The 21,404-nt window shown below is 40.7% G+C and overlaps 1 protein-coding gene across 2 annotated transcripts in view; it reads left to right on the top strand.

The window, feature by feature from the left end:
• LOC127641022 (fibrillin-2-like) overlaps positions 1 to 21,404 on the top strand; it is an 89,176-nt gene that overhangs the window by 27,878 nt on the left and 39,894 nt on the right. For both annotated transcript variants that reach the window (XM_052123755.1, XM_052123754.1), the window contains exons 9-24: positions 4,345 to 4,470; positions 12,846 to 12,998; positions 14,580 to 14,804; positions 14,887 to 15,027; positions 15,285 to 15,404; positions 15,778 to 15,903; positions 15,996 to 16,118; positions 16,581 to 16,856; positions 17,655 to 17,708; positions 17,784 to 17,909; positions 18,355 to 18,480; positions 18,589 to 18,708; positions 19,802 to 19,939; positions 20,179 to 20,229; positions 20,334 to 20,459; positions 20,636 to 20,863. In XM_052123755.1, the coding sequence (XP_051979715.1) occupies positions 4,345 to 4,470; positions 12,846 to 12,998; positions 14,580 to 14,804; positions 14,887 to 15,027; positions 15,285 to 15,404; positions 15,778 to 15,903; positions 15,996 to 16,118; positions 16,581 to 16,856; positions 17,655 to 17,708; positions 17,784 to 17,909; positions 18,355 to 18,480; positions 18,589 to 18,708; positions 19,802 to 19,939; positions 20,179 to 20,229; positions 20,334 to 20,459; positions 20,636 to 20,863 (2,259 nt within the window). The remainder of the gene's footprint in view (positions 1 to 4,344; positions 4,471 to 12,845; positions 12,999 to 14,579; positions 14,805 to 14,886; positions 15,028 to 15,284; positions 15,405 to 15,777; positions 15,904 to 15,995; positions 16,119 to 16,580; positions 16,857 to 17,654; positions 17,709 to 17,783; positions 17,910 to 18,354; positions 18,481 to 18,588; positions 18,709 to 19,801; positions 19,940 to 20,178; positions 20,230 to 20,333; positions 20,460 to 20,635; positions 20,864 to 21,404) is intronic.

Raw genomic sequence — 21,404 nt, 5'->3', positions numbered from 1 at the left:
TGGGGGTGTTTAGATAAAACTTAGAGAGATTGACAGATAGTGGATTATAGCTCCAGCATGTCTGTTCTTCCTTGTCTATTACAGTATTAAAAATGTCTACAAATGTGAACATTGATGACAACTTGTTATTAAATTGCTCCGAGGTTTAACATTCATGGCTCTAATTGAGTTCTCATTTATTTTTATGTTTTTAAATTCAAGTGTTAATTGTGTCTCAAATGTTTCTTGGATGGTTTGCTTTCCCATGGCTTTGGTCATAGTTTGGTGTGATTTTCACCCAATACTCGAAGTTAAGAATGTTAACGAGTTGGGACCAAACACACTCCTAGTTAGTCATCCAGAGAGAATCCCAACCTTAAAGGCTGTTAGCTTAACTCCTAATCAGATTCTGATCCCAGATGATGTCTCTGCGACTAAATGAAGGTTTGGAGAAGAAACAGAACCTTTGTGTGCAGGCCTGGTCAAAGCAGCCATTTTCTCAAGGTCAGAGACCTAAAAGAAACTATAGAGAAACTTGAGGAATTCTGTAATTAGATGCTCCGTTATCGTCCATGGTATCTTTTGTGCACTAAAACAACTAGAACTAGAGTCTGAACGGCTGGAGTTTGACTGGAAAACTGCTCTCTGATCTTTGAAGCTGAATGAAAGGGTGGAAAACCCCAGGTGGCAGTTCTGTTGGGGTGGGGAGGGGGTGGTTAATTACAAGACAATGGTGGAGTGGAAAAAGTCTTGCTCCAGGCGAGGAGGTAAGGCAAACCTCTTAGTGCTGACTAGGGCAGTTTGTGACTTAAAGGAGTGGTTGTGGGAATTTTAATCTTACAACAGCCAGAAACAGTTTCATGCTTGTTTCAAACCTTTTTTTTGTGTGTGTGCATGTACACTAAAAAATAGTTTTCAAAGGTGCTTTGCATTACCTTAGGTTTAGCAGTGAGTCCACCTTGAACAATTACTTCTTGAGTTGGCTATATGGTTTCTTTTTGGAGATCAAGAACGTTTTTAATGTTACATTATAGGTTCTTCAGGGTCTGTGTATTGGCTCAAGGCACTATCCATTAGCAGTGTGAAGCTCTCCTGGATTCTTTAAATTGCATCATTAGAACTTAATGTTCTCCTGTGTTATAATAAAAACCTACTGTTCTCCTTTGGCATAATAAAGGTGCGGTCACACATATCTTTGCACAGAAAAATTCTCCAGGTTAAGTTGGTATGGGCAGAGGCTGAGCGCCTGTGAAATCAGCAAAAAAAATGACTGCCAAGCAGCCTCTTTTTAAGGCTGCACTTCATACTTTGGCAGAATGAAAATTAAAAGAAACTCGGCACTAAAAAATTATATAGCCGCTCACTCATAGGTCACTGCCAAACCATCCAACTTCCTATTGGTTAACGTGGCAAAAGTTTGCTGCAAAGTTCCCCGAACTTGAAGTCCTCGTGAAATCCGCAAAGGGTCATTTTTCGCCACCAGAAGTCCATTGTGCAAAATTCACGATTGCACGGATTCCCATTGAGATGACTGAATTTCACCCATGGAATTTCACCATGCAAAGATATGTGTGACCGCACCTTAAGAATTTAAGTTTCTCCAATGCCATCATGAGAACTTTGTTCTTCTTTGGAATCATAAGAACTTAAGGTTCTTCTTTGGCATCATGAGAACTTGCTGTTCTTCTTCGGAATCATAAGAACTTAAGGTTCTCCTTTGGCATCATGAGAACTTCAGGTTCTTCTTCGGCACATAAGAACTTAAGGTTCTCCTTTGGCATCACAAGAACTTAAGGTTCTTCTTTGGAATCATAAGAAATTAAAGTTGTTCTTTGGAATCATAAGAACTTAAGGGATCATGAGAACTTCAGGTTCTTCTTTGGCATCATGAGAACTTGCTGTTCTTCTTTGGCATCATAAGAACTTAAGGTTCTCCTATGACATCATAAGAATTTAAGGTTCTTCTTTGGAATCATAAGAAATTAAAGTTCTTCTTTGGTATCATAAGAACTTAAGGTTCTCCTATGACATCATAAGAACTTAAGGTTCTCCTTTGGCATCATGAGAACTTGCTGTTTTTATTTGGCGTCATAAGAACTTAAGGTTCTTCTTTGGCATCATGAGAACTTGCTGTTCTTCTTTGGCATCATAAGAACTTAAGGTTCTCATATGACATCATAAGAACTTAAGGTTCTCCTTTGCAATCTTAAGAACTTAAGGTTCTTCTTTGGAATCATTAAAACTTAAGGTTCTTCTTTGTGATCATAAGAACTTAAGGTTCTCCTATGACATCATAAGAACTTAAGGTTCTCCTTTGCAATCTTAAGAACTTAAGGTTCTTCTTTGGAATCATTAGAACTTAAGGTTCTCCTTTGGCATCATGAGAACTTGCTGTTTTTATTTGGCATCATAAGAACTTAAGGTTCTTCTTTGGCATCATGAGAACTTGCTGTTCTTCTTTGGCATCATAAGAACTTAAGGTTCTCATATGACATCATAAGAACTTAAGGTTCTCCTTTGCAATCTTAAGAACTTAAGGTTCTTCTTTGGAATCATTAGAACTTAAGGTTCTTCTTTGTGATCATAAGAACTTAAGGTTCTCCTATGACATCATAAGAACTTAAGGTTCTCCTTTGCAATCTTAAGAACTTAAGGTTCTTCTTTGGAATCATTAGAACTTAAGGTTCTCCTTTGACATCAGAAGAACTTAAGGTTCTTCTCTGGAATCATAAGAACTTAAGGTTCTCCCATGACATCATAAGAACTTAAGGCAGGGTTTCTTAAACTTTTGCACACTGAGACCCACTTTTTGGAATGTCAATCATCCATGACCCACCAAGGGGGGAGTTTCTAGAGGAAGAACACAAATGATGGATTTGGAAAAGAAATAATGGAGCTAGAGTGCTGTAGACATTTTTCATTGCTGTTTTATACCTCACGATTAATTTTTTGTATTCTTTCCCTCCTTTTCTTTATTTAAGTGCCAAGCTCTGCAAGTGAACCATATATCAACATTCGATCAAAGAAACAATTACATCTGGAATGCCAAAACCACAGAATGCTCTCTTGTAATGTACAATGTGCTCTATTGACTTGAACACACATGTGAATATGCACACAAACTCAGTGTACACGTGATCTCAGCTGAACGGTGATGTTTCTTTGGCCGAGGCGCTCACAGAACACACACTCTTACCAGCGGCCATTTATCCAGGTGGAAAACATTTCCTTCTGAATACAAATTCACGTCTGCCTTGTGTAAAGTCTGGCCTTTTCTCGGGCCACACTGACAAGCCATCTTTTTTTTAATGGTTTTTATGACTCCAGCAGGACCGTTCTCATTCGGTCTGGGACGTTGTCTCTCAAAGTTGGTCCACATACACACATACTCCTCAAACTCGCAATCATTTGTGATCTTCTTACCACATCCTTCCTCATGCGACAAACTCTACACACAATGTCTACATACTATAATTTTACAAAAAAAAAAAATCTAATTGCACATGTGCATAAATATAAGAACGACACACAATAAAAAACAACATTTTCCATCTGTTACAGTAGTTCACTCAGAGTTTCGGTTTGAGTTTGCGGTCGTAGTCATGTTATGAACCATAAGAAGGTGAATGGTGCCAAGCGACAATTCGTAACTGCTGACGCTGCTGCCAAGATTGTAGGCTTTGATGAAGTGTTGGCATGCACTTGTTTCTACAACTGCAGCTCTCAAAGTTACACAAATAAGATCTCCTTAGTTGCTCCATGGCAGTGCGATTCTGCGGACGTCTCCTGCTTCTCAGATGCTACTCCAGTAATCTCATATGCACTATCAGAGCTATGCTATCCAGGGTACACTTACTGTACACCAACAACTGTCTATTTCCATTTCTCCTTCAGTCTTTTTGGAGAAACGTCCAATACAAGGTTGATACTGCAATGAAACTCTGACCACTAAAAATGAATCGAATGTTTGGAAATGCGTCCATCAACAGAATACTTTGGGAAGAGCACAGCTGATTGCATTAACGAATTCTACATGAAGTAATTAATGAGTTTTGCGTCTTTCTAGTTTCTCTGCCAAGTTAGAGGGTGGTGGCGTGATCTGATTTGATTTAATGCGACAGTCTGCAGCTGCAGTGGTTTTCTGCAGTAAAGTACACTTGGGGACAACAGCTACGTTCCCAAGTATGTTTCTGCCAGCTCTGCCTGTTTGGATTCAACCGGAAGACTTCAGTTTTAGTCTGGAAACCAAATTTAACACTGGTTTAGTTTCTGAAAAATCGCAAGAGATTCATGCGTGATTTTTACAGTTTTTACCAAAGCAGAGGATCTATAAATAAACCATCTTGTTTTTGTGTTGCGTTTCAGATATCGATGAATGCGCGACTATATCCGGCGTGTGTGATGGTGGAGAATGTACCAATACCGCTGGCAGCTACGTCTGCAGCTGTCCGCGAGGTTACGTCACCAGCTCCGATGGATCCAAATGCGTTGGTAAGACTCTTTCATCCATATACAGAAACACACACATGTACCTCTGACCGTACACTCCTGGGCCAAATCTGAGCCATGCTTGATGTTGCTTAAATGACCCTTGAGAATGACATGTGTGGTCAACGACTTCAAGCCTGGGCACGTGTGAAAAAACCAGACATTAAATGCCACGCTGGAATATCTGCAGGGACTCAATTTACAAAATACACTGGCGAATCTTTTTTCGTTCTCATAATTTTGCATTACTAAAATGAATCAGACTTCTCAGCCAGGTGTTGCACGCTTGGATACATTTCAGATGGCCTCTAATGTACAATTTTGACGGCAAAAAATCCCACATTTTTGCTCAAGGACATTTTTCTTTGAGTAGGAAAAGTCCAACGTAATTCGGTAACAAAAAACCCGCCTCTGGTCTTCATTGGCTGTTCACGAACAGCTTTGACCCGCCCTCAAACACTACACCAAATGGTAGACCAATCACCACAGACTGGGACATCTGACCAATCAGAGCAGAGTAGGCTCTCTGAAAGGAGGAGTTTAGAATGAATCCTTTAGAACGGACCAATCAGAACAGAGTAGGCTCTCTAAAAGGCGGAGTTTAGAATGAATTCTTTAGAACGGACCAATCAGAGCAGAGTAGGCTCTCTGAAAGGCGGAGTTTAGAATGAACCCTTTAGAACGGACCAATCAGAGCAGAGTATGCTCTCTGAAAGGAGGAGTTTAGAATGAATCCTTTAGAACGGACCAATCAGAGCAGAGTAGGCTCTCTGAAAGGCGGAGTTTAGAATGAATCCTTTAGAACGGATCATTGAACGAGTCGTTTTTGACACTGGGAAAAATGTAATGTTGCAATTTTAAATTATGAGCGAATTAAAGTGTTTTTTAAGCTTGGATGCCTGTAAATCTATTGTATGAGACCTTTAAAACAAAATGAGGCACCATAATAGGTGCTCTTTAATATGTTGCTGGTCTTAGCGTGAATGAATAGACCGTGTACGCGATTTCAAAGTTTTGTTATTTGACAATAAAACATTCTGGGCCTCAATCACAAATTGTTCGTTAAACTGATTCTTGATAAGAATGACTTTACAAACGTTTTACACGGAAAGCCGTTCTGCTCGTGTTTCACGAATGCGCCAATTTACGTTAGAATGACTTTACGAACGTTTTACACGGAAAGCCGTTCTGCTCGTGTTTCACGAATGCGCCAATTTACGTTAGAATGACCTTACGAACGTTTTACACAGAAAGCCGTTCTGCTCGTGTTTCACGAATGCGACAATTTACGTTAGAATGACTTTACGAACGTTTTACACGGAAAGCCGTTCTGCTCGTGTTTCACGAATGCGACAATTTACGTTAGAATGACTTTACGAACGTTTTACACGGAAAGCCGTTCTGCTCGTGTTTCACCGAATGCGACAATTTACGTTAGAATGACTTTACGAACGTTTTACACGGAAAGCCGTTCTGCTCATGTTTCACGAATGCGACAATTTACGTTAGAATGACTTTACGAACGTTTTACACGGAAAGCCGTTCTGCTCGTGTTTCACGAATGCGACAATTTACGTTAGAATGACTTTACGAACGTTTTACAAGGAAAGCCGTTCTGCTCATGTTTCACGAATGCGACAATTTACGTTAGAATGACTTTACGAACGTTTTACACGGAAAGCCGTTCTGCACCTGTTTCACGAATGCGACAATTTACGTTAGAATGACTTTACGAACGTTTTACACGGAAAGCCGTTCTGCTCGTGTTTCATGAATGCGACAATTTACGTTAGAATGACTTTACAAACGTTTTACACGGAAAGCCGTTCTGCTCGTGTTTCATGAATGTGACAATTTATGTTAGAATGACTTTACGAACATTTTACACGGAAAGCCGTTCTGCTCATGTTTCAATTTACGTTAGAATGAGTTTACGAACGTTTTACATGGAAAGCCGTTCTGCTCATGTTTCATAAATGCGACAATTTACGTTAGAATAACTTTACGAACGTTTTACACGGAAAGCCGTTCTGCTCATGTTTCAATTTACGTTAGAATGACTTTACGAACATTTTACACGGAAAGCCGTTCTGCTCATGTTTCAATTTACGTTAGAATGAGTTTACGAACGTTTTACATGGAAAGCCGTTCTGCTCATGTTTCATAAATGCGACAATTTACGTTAGAATAACTTTACGAACGTTTTACACGGAAAGCCGTTCTGCTCATGTTTCAATTTACGTTAGAATGACTTTACGAACATTTTACACGGAAAGCCGTTCTGCTCATGTTTCAATTTACGTTAGAATGACTTTACAAACGTTTTACACGGAAAGCCGTTCTGCTCATGTTTCACGAATGCGACAATTTACGTTAGAATGAGTTTCCGAACGTTTTACACGGAAAGCCGTTCTGCTCGTGTTTCATGAATGCGACAATTTATGTTAGAATGACTTTACGAACGTTTTACACGGAAAGCCGTTCTGCTCATGTTTCAATTTACGTTAGAATGACTTTACGAACGTTTTACACGGAAAGCCATTCTGCTCGTGTTACATGAATGCGACAATTTATGTTAGAATGACTTTACGAACGTTTTACACGGAAAGCCGTTCTGCTCGTGTTTCACGAATGCAACAATTTACGTTAGAATGACTTTACGAACGTTTTACACAGAAAGCCGTTCTGCTCGTGTTTCATAAATGCGACAATTTACGTTAGAATAACTTTACGAACGTTTTACACGGAAAGCCGTTCTGCTCATGTTTCACGAATGCAACAATTTACGTTAGAATGACTTTACGAACGTTTTACACGGAAAGCCGTTCTGCTCATGTTTCAAGAATGCGCCAATTTACGTTAGAATGACTTTACGAACATTTTACACGGAAAGTCGTTCTGCTCGTGTTTCATGAATGCGACAATTTACGTTAGAGTGACTTTACAAACGTTTTAAACGAAAAGCCGTTCTGCTCATATTTCAATTTACGTTAGAATGACTTTACGAACGTTTTACACGGAAAGCCGTTCTGCTCATGTTACATGAATGCGACAATTTATGTTAGAATGACTTTACGAACGTTTTACACGGAAAGCCGTTCTGCTCGTGTTTCACGAATGCAACAATTTACGTTAGAATGACTTTACGAACGTTTTACATGGAAAGCCGTTCTGCTCGTGTTTCAAGAATGTGCCAATTTACGTTAGAATGACTTTACGGACGTTTTACACGGAAAGCCGTTCTGCTCGTGTTTCATGAATGCGACAATTTACGTTAGAATGACTTTACGGACGTTTTACAAGGAAAGTCGTTCTGCTCATGTTTCACGAATGCGCCAATTTACGTTAGAATGACTTTACGGACGTTTTACACGGAAAGTCGTTCTGCTCTTGTTTCACGAATGCGCCAATTTACGTTAGAATGACTTTACGGACGTTTTACAAGGAAAGACGTTCTGCTCGTGTTTCACGAATGCGCCAATTTACGTTAGAATGACTTTACGAACGTTTTACAGGGAAAGTCGTTCTTCTCGTGTTTCATGAATGCGGCAATTTACGTTAGAATGTCGTTACGAACGTTTTACACGGAAAGCCGTTCTGCTCGTGTTACATGAATGCACCAATTTACGTTAGAATGACTTTACGAACGTTTTACACGGAAAACCGTTCTGCTCATGTTTCATGAATGCGCCAATTTAAGTTAGAATGACTTTACGAACGTTTTAAAGGGAAAGCCGTTCTGCTCGTGTTTCATGAATGCACCAATTTAAGTTAGAATGACTTTACGAACGTTTTAAAGGGAAAGCCGTTCTGCTCGTGTTTCATGAATGCGCCAATTTTCGCTAGAATGACTTTACGAACGTTTTACACGGAAAGCCGTTCTGCTCGTGTTTCATGAATGCGACAATTTACGTTGAATGGACCCAAAACAATTTCCAGACGGCATATTCAAGTTCGCATATAGTCAAGAGCAGATTGTTTTGGCTGATCTGGGAACCGGTTTCAGTGGCTAGACTTGAAGACAGTCTCATCTCAGGGGGATCATGCAGTCACATGGCTGCTGTTTCCTCTTGCGAACACTCCATTATAGCATTGCTGTGATACTGTTGACTCTGTCAGGGGGCTTTTGTGCCTCTCCTGCCCCTCCATACTGCCCTGGGCTTTTCTCTTCCCTGTCCATCTCGCTCTCTGTCTCTCTCTTTATATATACTGTATATATATCACTGCTTGTTATAAACAGCATCTTGAATTTCTCACTACTGCCGTCCCATCTGTCTTTCGTAAACTCTTGATCTGGTGTGTCCCTGGGTGCAAATAAAGAAACTTGAGCTATCAGCCCTGCACAGTACATTGACATGGCCTTCATATATTCCCAGAAACATTAGTGGATTTACGGCAAAGGTTTACTGTACATATGGATCCCGTCACACTGGAGTCAGGCCTTGTTTTCAGTATTTTGACAGTCATTCTTAAAATTAAAGCTTCCAGTCGAAACCAAAAATGGCTTTAGGGCCGGATGTCATAGGATAACCTTTTTAAAGTCAACAATAAAAATTGAACTCTTTCTTAATACATGTTCCTGGAAGTATTGTGAATGATTTATTGATGTCATCTTAATTCTTCATCCAATTCCAAGGAGTTTTTCATCTTCAACTTACTGTTTCAACTTAATGTTAACCAATGAATAGCCAAATAGCTATTTAAGCATTGTTTTCGGCTACTGTTGTAGGTAATGTAGCCTTTCTGCTCTATTAACTTGCCAATTGTTAACATGGTAATTTAATGCAAGTTCACGCTAATTAAATAATAGCATAGGACAATAATAATACGATTTTGAAAAATACGTTTTTCCATTGGGATGCACTGAAATTCTCGGGAGGGTGAACTTGAAGTAAAATGGGTCTTGAATGCTGTTTCTTTCATTCTAGCACCATTCCTCTTTGTAATAGTCATAGATTATGTCTCCAAACAATCCGCAGGCGGTTTTAGTTACCTAACACACAAAGAAACATCTCTACCAAAAATCAACGACCGCAACGACATTGCGCTTTTTGAAAACGATAAATCTCGGGCACAACAACAATTTACTACCAACCAGCAAAACGATACCGCGGTGGGGTTTGAGATAATGGAGTAGTGGTGGCGTAGTGGGCTAAAGCACATAACTGGTAATCAGGAGGTTGCTGGTTCGATCCCCACAGTCACCACCATTGTGTCCTTGAGTAAGGCACTTAACTCCAGGTTGCTCTGGGGGGATTGTCCCTGTAATAAGGGCTCTGTATAATACATTGGTACTCAGAAGGTTGCTGGTTTGATCCCCACAGTCACCACCATTGTGTCCTTGAGTAAGACACTTAACTCCAGGTTGCTCTGGGGGGATTGTCCCTGTAATAAGGGCTCTGTATAATACATTGGTACTCAGAAGGTTGCTGGTTTGATCCCCACAGCCACCACCAGTGTCTTTGAGCAAGGCACTTAACTCCAGGTTGCTCCGGGGGGATTGTCCCTGTAATAAGTGCTCTGTAAGTCGCTTTGGATAAAAGCATCTGCCAAATGCATAAATGTAAATGTAGAAAAGACCGTCCAAACTCAACCTATCGACAGATCCCGAACTCAAACACAACTCGTCATCGATGACAACAAAATCGCGATTGTCTATGACTTCCAAGTATTTGGGGTCTTAAATGGTATCAACCGAGAAAGATGGCGAGAATCGAATTTCCCTCGCCTGGGTTGCCTTCACTAAACTCAAAACCATCCTGAGATGCATATCTGTGCTGCTGGAGGCACTGGAGCACAAACTCAACATCTAACCCAGAAAGTGTTATCGGATCTTGCTGGGCATCAATCAAGACAAGAAAACTGGCCAACAACAGCTGCAGTTTATCGGACACTTTCTACGAATGAACGAGCGCTAACGGGCGAATGTCTAAACCCTCTACAAGTCGGAAGTAACATCGAACCCACGTGTTAGACAGCGCTTTTCATATCGAGACAAAGACCTTAACCACTTAGGCCTGGAGTTGGAAAAAGGACATCTAATGCACCAGATGAAGAAAAATAAACGTATTTTTTCTTACCCCATTGGCAAACACAGTAGATTTCGCGGTTTTCATTTCGCGGTTATCAAGCAACACGATTACGCACCAGCTGCAGCTTGATGACGCAAGCGTACCGCGGTTCGGATACAAATATATAATGTGAACACAGTCCATCGGGGGCAGGGGGGAGGGGGGAGCAATCGAACTCGGGTTCGGAACAGGCAATCGAACCAAGTGTGAAAGCCCCCTTAGTCTGCAATGTACCATTAGCACCTCAAGAACTCTTAAAATGTAGTAGGTTCTTTCACCATTGAAGAACCTTTTATTGTTTCCTCAACACCTCACTGTATTGAAAACAAACCCTTTTCCTTCACTAACTACATGGCTGGGAATCGAGACTTGGCTTTATCTTACAGAACCAGGCTGATGCTAATCAGCGCTAATGCCTCGTCACTGTAGGGTCATTCTCAGTTGATATAGCTACAAACACAAGAAAGCTCGCATTCGGGCAAGACGGAGGGTCTGGTTCCAATTGAAACCAGCATTCCCTTCACCACTCTTGCAAAACCCCCCCTGCCCCCCACAGTCAGGATGGTCCCAGGGGGTTGGAGGTGGGGTGTAGTTTGGATTGTGCAACTAGTCTCACCAGACGAATGGCTACTAATCTCCAACATAATTGGCTAAGATTACTCCACATGGACTTGATTAATTCTAGGCTGCTGGCTCATTAGCCGAGTTAATCTACTTTTACCCCCATCTTGCCCCTTTCACATGGTTTATACACACATGTACACTAATGTGCTTTCACTGTGCTTTCTTGTTGAAATCCACGTACGTACCCAGCCACCATGTCCACTTTCACCGGGGGAACTGCTAATCGCAATCCCATTTCAAGGGGCTTTTGGAGTGCCATTGGTTTCCAGTGGCTCTTTCAAACTTTACAACTCTCACCTCATAATTAACTTCCTGCCAGGGGACCGTGTAAAGGGCACACATGGACATGACTTCCTGTGGCTGCAACTGTACTCATGAGAAAAGCATTTGTGGTATTTGGAGACATCTGTCACCATTCATCGTGCATGGTTTTAGTAAACGCTACAAGCAGAAGCTAGTCATGATTGTTTTGGCGTTAAAATAGCGTAAACACATTCTAGCACTAAAAAAACTTTTAAGGACTGCAACAAATAGAGAAGCGGACTAAAGTGGACTAAAGCACTTAACTGTTAATCAGAAGGTTGCTGGTTCGATCCCCACAGTCACCACCATTGTGTCCTTGAGTAAGACAATTAACTCCAGGTTGCTCCGGGGGGATTGTCCCTGTAATAAGTGCACTGTAAGTCGCTTCGGATAAAAGCGTCTACCAAATGCATAAATGTAAATGTAAAAATGCAAGCACCTGCGCAAAATGCTGAAAAAAGCGAGATGTGGCACTACGCTCAAAGATGTCCGTCTAGCGCATGTTTACATAGAAAAACAACCAAACAGAACTGATAGAAGCAAAACACCTTTAGTGTGAACGTCCCCTTATGTTTGGTATGGAATAGTAGCATCCTGCTTACGTCATACTGTTCAGTATATACTGTATACTTTCTAATATTTAAAAACATAGTAAAATAGCATGTGGTATTCAATGGAAAACGTTTTAAACAGTGGTATGCAGGGCTGGACTGGTAATCTGGCATACCGGGCATATCCCGGTGGGCCGACGCACTTTGGGGCCAATCAGGGGCGGACTGGCCATCGGTAGAACGGAGCTATGAAATGGGTCTGTGAAATGGGTTGAATTGGCCGCGTTAAGCTAAAATGAGCCGGCGCGTTATGCAGAACGGACCACAAAACATAGCTGCGTTATGCAGAAAAGGACAGCGAACACCCCCCCCCCACACACAGCCCCCTCTCGACAACATTTGGGCCAGTTGCTAGGTCAAATCCCGGGCCGATATCTCTTCCCAGTCCAGCCCTGGTAGTATGCTACATTGTTGATCATCGAACTTATTACGTTGCTGTTCACTATGTAAGGTTTCATGACAATAGTCAAAAATGAAAATCGTTGGTGGAGCATGGTTTTACATTTCGATGAATTACGAACACAGATATTTGTGTAGCATTGATAAAGCGTCCACCAAAGTCCAGGAAGCGGTATTAAACAAGTCAGTTTTGTAAATGGGGACAATTTAAATTATTATAAGTTGACCAAGCTTTGCTAGTCGGATCAAACAATGTTAAAAATCACATTTGATAACTAAAAAATGTGCAGACTGCATACTTCACAAATAGTACAAGTAATATGGTACTAGGCTATCGTACCATCATAACTGGCATTTTTCTCTCTTTCAGATCAGCGTGTCGGCACATGTTTCTCGTCTTTGGCGAACGGTCGCTGTGCAGGTGAATTGTCCGGTCAGTACACCAAGATGCAATGCTGCTGTGAAACTGGTCGCTGTTGGGCGCTCGGACCTATTCCAGAAATGTGCCCCGTCAGAGGATCAGGTGAGTACGTTCGGTACAAGACACCTCAAATACAGACTAGTACTTTAATGTATTAGAGGCGTTTTCTAAAGCCTGCATCAGAATTACTGATGAAGAAAAAATTTGATTCAAAAGGAGAACGAGTTTATTTTTCTTAGCCCGTTGGCGAAACGTTTTTTCATGTTGTCAGCATAAATCGCACCAAATTGTGTTCGATTTCTCCAACTACAAGCCTTGATATCTTATGCCATTCTCCTTCTCAAGGAACTTTGTCTCGTTTTAAGGGCGTTTTGATATTTTAACTGGAAACCAGACAAAAATAGTGAGTAAGAAAATGATTTTTTGCAGTGTCAAGACTTTAAAGTTGACTTTTAACTTGAGCCAGTAAGCATCCGCCTAGCAATCACATAGTAATATCCTTAAAACCACTCAGAACCAACAACCCAACGACATCCTACCATACATAAACCACTAAAAACACTCTAGCATCATGGCAGTGTTTTGTGCAGGCAAACACCCCTTACAATGTCTCAAGAAAGCTCATATCTAGCTAATACCTACTCAAAACAAATCTCTTTAAAATAAAAAGATTTCTGTGGTATTTTTATGTATGTTTGGTGGTGCGCTTAAAGTACATCATCATCCTGTCATGATACATTAAAAGTACAGCGGTTATAAATGACGCTTCTCGTACAGCATTACAACAAAAACAACGTTCAGAAAAGGAGTTTCTTCAGACGTTCAAGATTTTGACCTTTATGTAGCACTCTTAAAATAGACTTCAGACATACCTCACAGAGTGAAATCAAGAAAAATACATTTCAGGTCAACAGAGTGACTTCAGACCTTCCCTCAGGATAAAACACTCTTTCATTGCCTCCTGTTCACACTAGTGTGTTTTGTGTTCTCGTCTTCTCTTTGACACCGTCTTGTGTGAGTTGCAAGAATGCACAGGCTAAACGTTTGCCAAGTCCTCTGTTAACACTTCAATTTGTTGCTTTCATTTAACAATGTCCTCATAATGTTCCAATCTGTTATATTTTCTGTGCTAGTTTTTTGGGGAATCTTCTGGGCCTGTCCAGCTACAAAAAGACCAAAAATACAATACAATATACACCATAAAGGTGGTCCACATGATGACTCGTGCACTATATTTGAAGACGTAAATAGCAGTATTTGCCCAATGGGGTATGAACAAAAAACTTGATTCAAAGGGAAAACAAGTTTATTTTTCTCATCAAATTGGCAAATACTTTTTTCTTATTGTCAACATAAATCGCACCAAATTTCGTTCGATTTCTCCAAAATCAAGACTTAATTTTTTACGCCATTCTGCTTCTCAAGTAGTTTTCTTGTTTTAACGGTGTTTAGATATTTGTGTTGTAAAATAAGACAAAAGTACTCTGTAAAAAAATGTTTTGCAGTGTGCGAAAGCTTTGCATGAGGAACAGAACGAAATTAAAGTCGTTATTTATCTTCACCTCCACTGAAGTTGGGCTAAAAGTGGCGAAAAGAACATTTCTAGCCCTGGAAGCTGGAATGTTTTTAGCGACATTGTGAGGTTTTTCCGACTGTGACCATTGATTTTTTTTATTATTGTAGACGAATACAGGCGACTTTGCATCCAAAGACTTCCGTTTGGAACCGGCAACGGTGGTAGCATCAACGGTGGCGGTTTTAACGGTGGCGATTTCAACGGCGGTGGATTCAACGGTTACAGCATCAAACATCCATCGCAAAACGGAAACGGGGGCGGCGGTGGTGGCTACATTTCTGGAGGCATCGGTGGTGTCACAATCGGAAACGGCAATGGCGGGACCCTAATCAGTAAGTTGCCAACTTTGTCAACAAACCCACAACTTCGCCATCAACGCCCCAGATTTAATTCTGCCTTGTTGTTCTTTCTCAGGAGAGTTAAACGAAACTTCCATTGACGTGTGCAAGCATTTCACCAACCTGTGCTTAAACGGTCGCTGCACTCCGACGCCAACAAGCTACCGATGCGAATGCAACATGGGTTACAGGCAGGATGTACGTGGAGAGTGCATTGGTAAATATGCATATATTCTCTCTATACATGTTGTACAACTGTATGATCTTGTGGTGGAATTAAGCAAAAAAGGTCTCTTTCCTGGCTTGAGGTGGAAATGCACACGTAAGTCGGCCTTTGCTGGCATCTGTAGGTGATTTATGACATTGCATGACTGTAACTCAGGCCTGAGCATTCTGAGCATAGCAAAAGTTGCATATTGTGGCACTTTATCTGTTATTATAATGGTCTTCCAAATGTCTGCTTTCGTTCTTCAGATGTGGACGAATGCGTCAGTAACCCTTGTGTAAATGGAGACTGTGTCAACACTCAAGGATCGTACCATTGCAAATGCCATGAGGGTTTCCAGGGCACCCCTACCAAGCAAGCCTGCATTGGTATGTCCCATATTGGTTACATTTTAGGTTCTAGTTTTTGTGTCAATCCTGTTACATTCTTACAATATCTAGCAACTTCCACTTATCATTGCAATGCTCATATTATTTACATTTATAGTCAGTATTCTTGCAGAACAATCAAGCACTGCACAGAGTTGAACTATTGTGCTTGAATAGGCCAATAAACGTCTAAACATAATGGCAGCTTACCTCCGTTTGAACCATTTTATGATGTCACTACCTGAAATGTTATGTTGTAGTCACAGCATGCAAATGGCAGCAATGGGAGATTCAAAAGTCAGCACAGCTTTGCTCTATGTGGCACAGCGCCCTCTGCCAGACAGTTGCAGCTAATACATTTCTGTTGCTTTAGACATTGACGAGTGTATTGTGAACGGGGTTATGTGTCGTAACGGCCGCTGTGTGAACACTGATGGCAGCTTCCAGTGCATTTGTAACGCTGGCTTTGAAATCAGTCCGGATGGGAAGAACTGCATCGGTGAGCATTCAAACAGCAATTTTATGAATCACACATATTTGCATACTTTTTTCTAGACTTTGAATGACCACACATGTATATATTTCCTCCAGACCATGATGAATGCGCCACTACTAACATGTGTCTCAATGGCATGTGCATAAATGAAGATGGAAGCTTCAAGTGTATCTGCAAACCTGGATTTGCTTTGGCATCCAACGGACGCTACTGCACTGGTGAGTTTAGCATTAAGAAGAGTTCACTCAAAAATCAACCCTCATGTTGTTTCAAACCCATATGACTTTCTTTCTTTAGTGGAACGTAAAAGGAGATAAAAACAGTAACTAGGGCTCTCGAGCTCCAAACATGACACAGAAATTAATTAAAAGTATCATTGAAGTAGATTGAAGAATTCATGTGCTATATTTCGAGCCATACGATAGCTTTGTGTGAGGAACAGACCATAATGTAAGTAAGTATTCCTAGAAATTCTTCCCATCGTAACTCTTACACTTGATAATATTTGCAGCTTTGATGCCAACCTGTCGCGAAACGCCTTGAGCAATTGAGTTTGCTATTTTATTGATAATGCAACCCATATTATAAAGACATAAGACACTTTCTGGTTTAGCATTCGAACGCCTGACATCCTAGGCATTGACGTTATCGGTGTAATCTCCTTCATTTCACTTTTACAGACATCGATGAATGCCAGACTTCGGGCATCTGTATGAACGGCCGCTGTGTGAACTCCGAGGGCTCTTTTCGCTGTGAGTGCCCGCCAGGTCTTGCCATCGACATGGACGGGCGGGTGTGCGTTGACACCCACATGCGCACCACCTGCTACGGGGCCATAAAGATGGGCACCTGTTCTCGAGCGTTCCCCAGAGCAGTGACAAAGTCGGAATGCTGCTGCGCCAACCCGGAGCACGGATTCGGAGAGCCTTGCCAACCCTGCCCGGCTTTCAACTCAGGTAAACCACAGTGAACAATACTGTCCAAAACTAGACCTAGGGCTTGGACAACTACTTCTTTTAACTAGCTGACTAGTCACCCAGAAATGTAGTCGACATGTTGGCGAGGTAGTGTTTACCTTTGTGACCCGCGACTACTCGATAAAGGCTGAACGTTTCGATTAGTGGCGGAACCCATCGGCTAGTCGTTTCCAGTGTTGACAATCAGTGCTGGGTAGTAAGGGATTGCATGTAATCTGGATTACATAATCAGATTACAAATTCAAGTACTTGTAATTAGATTAAATTCCATGTTAAAATTATCGTAATCAGGTTACAGTTACTTTTTATGGATTACATGATTACATATTAATCAGGATCAAAATCATATCAGTTTTCATATTTTATCCATTAAATATGTTTCCATTAAAGCACATGTGTCAAAAAAACAAGAATTAGTTCAAAGTAATCTAAAAGTAAACAAAATCAGATTAAATTACTTTAAAAATGTAATCCAAGAGATTACATTACTGACTAAAATATTAGTCATGTAATTTGTACTTGTCTCTCGTGACCAAAGAAATTGGCTAGCCGACTAGTCGGTGCAACCCCTTGCTAATACTGATGAATAAATACCACCTAAAGGTTTTCATTATTTGCGTTTAGACCTGTTTATGAAAACATTATTTAGAGCGCAGAGTAACCAGTATTTTGTATATTTGATGAAAGTCGCTTTGACTTTAAATTTTTTGAGCTTTGATTGATTATTTGGATGCTAGTAATGTTATCAGATGGCTAACATGATTTGTTTATTCTTAGCTGAGTTTCAGGCGGTGTGCAGCAGCGGGCCTGGAATCACTGCTGACGGGCGAGGTGAGTTTCGTTCTATGGCAGTGACGTTATTTCTGAAGCAGCGCGTATGTCTGATTGTTTTGTGTTTCTATGTAGATATCAACGAATGTGGTCTGGATCCGGACATCTGCCAGAACGGGATATGCGAAAACCTGCGTGGAAGCTACCGTTGCATTTGCAACATCGGCTACGAGTCCGATGCCAGCGGCAAGAATTGCGTGGGTAAGTCGAGCTAGCTACGTTTTTCATTTTAACATTTTATTTTTAGAGCAAAAATAAAATTAGTTTTAAAATAAGTTTTGCAATAAAATACTGTAAGCTAACACAACACCACGAATGTTACGACTTTGTCGCTACTTTGTCACGATTTTGTCTCGACTTTGTCACGATTTTGTCACGATTTTGTCTCGACTTTGTCGCTAATTTGTCTCGACTTTGTCGCTAATTTGACACGACTTTGTCGCTAATTTGTCACGACTGTCGCAAATTATTTGTCACGACTTTGTCGCGAATTTGTCACGACTTTGTCGCGACTTTGTCACGCATTTGTCACAAATTTACAATTGTATTAATATATTCTTTTTGCACATGCAGATTAACTGTATAATATTTGGCGTAACACCTATTTTTCATTAACTTCTGTTTTGTATTTTGTGTATATCTCTAGACATTAACGAGTGTTTGGTGAATCGATTGTTGTGCGATAATGGAATGTGCCGAAACACACCTGGCAGCTACACCTGCTCTTGCCCCAAAGGATTTTCCTTCAAAGCAGACTCTGAAACCTGTGAAGGTAACTACATTTCCTTCTCCGAAAATTATTTTGTCATTTTCGTCGCAAATGTGATGTTGTCATTTTCAACCAATAATTTGTCAATTTTCATTTGTACCTCTAATTTAGACATCAACGAATGCGACTCGAACCCCTGCATTAATGGTATTTGCCGCAACGTGGCCGGTTCCTTCAACTGCGAATGTTCCCATGGCAGCAAGTTGGACGCTACCAACAGCATTTGCGTGGGTGAGTACGATCGTTTTGTTTAAGCTAAACATTAGCACAATTATATTTATATTATATACTGTATACATTGGCCTTAAAGTTATTTTCTACACTGCAATTCGGAGTATTTTTGAATGGTTTTCCAATCAAAGTATTGATAAAGAAATGTAACCAAGATAAATTTACTAGTGAAGCAAAATAACAAGATATTTTGAGTTTTTCGCAGAGAAATTTATAACAATTGACTAACTTTTATGCTTTAAAATTTGGTGTGGTTTAGGCTTACTACAAGAAAAAAAACGATTTGCCAATGGGGTAAGAAAAAAATGGATTCAAAGGGCGAATACGTTTATTTTTCTATGCCAATTGGCATATAGTTGTTTTTGTTGTCAGCATAAACCACCAAATTTAGTTCGATTTCTCTGAAAGCACAACCTATTATCTTATGCCATTCTGCTCATTAGGTAATAGTCTCAGTAGGAAACCGATGGAGTGCGTACTCCGGGTAGGGAAGGAGGTATTGCCCCAAGTGAAGGAGTTCAAGTACCTCGGGGTCTTGTTCACGAGTGAGGGGACAATGGAGCGGGAGGTTGGCCGGAGAATCGGGGCAGCGGGGGCGGTATTGCACTCGCTCTATCGCACCGTTGTCACGAGACGGAAGGCAAAGCTCTCGATCTACCGGTCCATTTTCGTTCCTACCCTCACCTATGGTCATGAAGGCTGGGTCATGACCGAAACAACTAGGTCGCCAGTACAAGTGGCCGAAATGGGCTTCCTCAGAAGGAGTGTCTCCAACTAAAGGCCATGCCGAACGAGTCTACTACACAACATTAACACAATGATGATGTCATCGTTTATTACCGACTTTTAGAAGTAACTAGCCGTGATTCTGTTACTTTATTGATCTCTTTTTTCCCAATGAGTGAGGTTGGTTTCATTTGTCTGATACTGAACTTTGTTTGATTGAAATGAATGGTGTGTGAAGGCAACAGGTCGGGCCTCTGTGCTATTAGGATACATGCCCGGTGGGATTCTGTCCCACCGGGCATGTCTGTGTGGGTTGTCTGTCGCAGATAGAAAGTGTCCATTTCTAATTTCTCATTTGTCCACACAGACAGCATGAAAGGCACCTGCTGGTTGAATATCCAAGATGGACGCTGTGAAGTGAATATTAACGGGGCGACGCTGAAGTCGGAGTGCTGTTCAACGCTCGGGGCAGCCTGGGGAAGCCCGTGTGAACGCTGTGAAGTTGGTTAGTTCAGCCATTTGCATTTTGATAATAAAAAAAAAATGTTTTTTTTGCCTTGTTTGCCTTGTTATATTATATTCGTATACATTTATTTATGAATAAGCATGAACCAGTTTCTCCTTTGGCAATGTCCTAAATCCTGCCGGCTAGCCAAATGTTCTGCATTTTGGTCACCCAAATATGGCTAGGTTAAAAACACACTTGCTCCTTTTCCTTTGCGTGACCCATATTTCTCCTCACAGATCCGGCCTGCTCGAAAGGTTTCGCTCGAATGAAAGGACTCGTCTGTGATGGTACATTTTATCCACAATCCTTTGCAGTATTTCCCATTTACCTCTTGCAGCTGTGTTGCTTGCCATTAGAGATATTATACATATCATATCTGTTCTGTCTTTAGATATTAATGAGTGCGAGGTGTTCCCTGGTGTGTGCTCGAACGGCCGTTGCGTGAACACGCAGGGCTCGTTCCGATGCGAGTGTCCGGAGGGACTTACACTGGACGGAGCCGGACGAACGTGCATCGGTATGAGAACACAACACAAACGTCTTTTAACTTCCATTCTGAAATACATCATTACTGTGGATGATTTATTGGTACAGACAGCTCAATAGATCATTTACTTGAAGATGAAGATGAACATGCAAACCAAACTGTTTTGACGAGCGTTTTGGAAATGTTTGTGTGTATGTGTCTGGCAGATATCCGTAATGAGCAGTGTTACATGAAATGGGATGAAGATGAGTGTGTCGAGCCGCTACCGGGTCGGTACCGCGCCGATCTGTGCTGTTGTACAGTGGGGTCGGCGTGGGGTGTGGACTGTGAGGCGTGTCCCAAACCTGGCACGCCCGAATACAAAAGCATCTGCCCACGTGGACCCGGAATAGCCAACCGAGGAGATATCATGACAGGAAGACCCTTCTACAAAGGTCTGGTGTCAAAGTTGACTTTCATTTCGGAAAAGTTTTGTCGAGTAAAGAACACATTTATACATTTCGACCGATAACTGCAATTGTTTTTTTTTTCAATTGATATTATATATTCGGCTTTGTACTTCTGTAGCAAAAAATTATTTGACCATTTGAATTGAAAAAAATTCAATAAAATCGGATATTATTGGTTTACAAAATCTGCCTAAAAATCGTTCGTTTTGAACATAGTAATACTTGCCGATATCAATATAAATCAACACTGTTTAGTATTTTCGAAACCTGTAGTAGAAAAAGAGTTTATAATTAAAATTAGAAAAAATATTTGTTTATATTATCGGTTTCAAATATCTGCCTAATTAGACCGATAATTTTGAAAATCTTTATATTGGCCGATATCAATATAAATCTATATTGTTTAGTCATTTTGAAACTACTAGCAGAAAAATTGTTTACATTTGAATTGGGGAAAAAAATTCTTCTGATATTATAATTTTTCAAGATTGTCCTTAGACTGATAATTATGAAAATATTGATTTAT

Source organism: Xyrauchen texanus, chromosome 50 (genome assembly GCF_025860055.1).
Source record: "Xyrauchen texanus isolate HMW12.3.18 chromosome 50, RBS_HiC_50CHRs, whole genome shotgun sequence".
Lineage (NCBI taxonomy): Eukaryota > Metazoa > Chordata > Actinopteri > Cypriniformes > Catostomidae > Xyrauchen > Xyrauchen texanus.
This window is presented reverse-complemented; position numbering and strand designations above follow the sequence as displayed.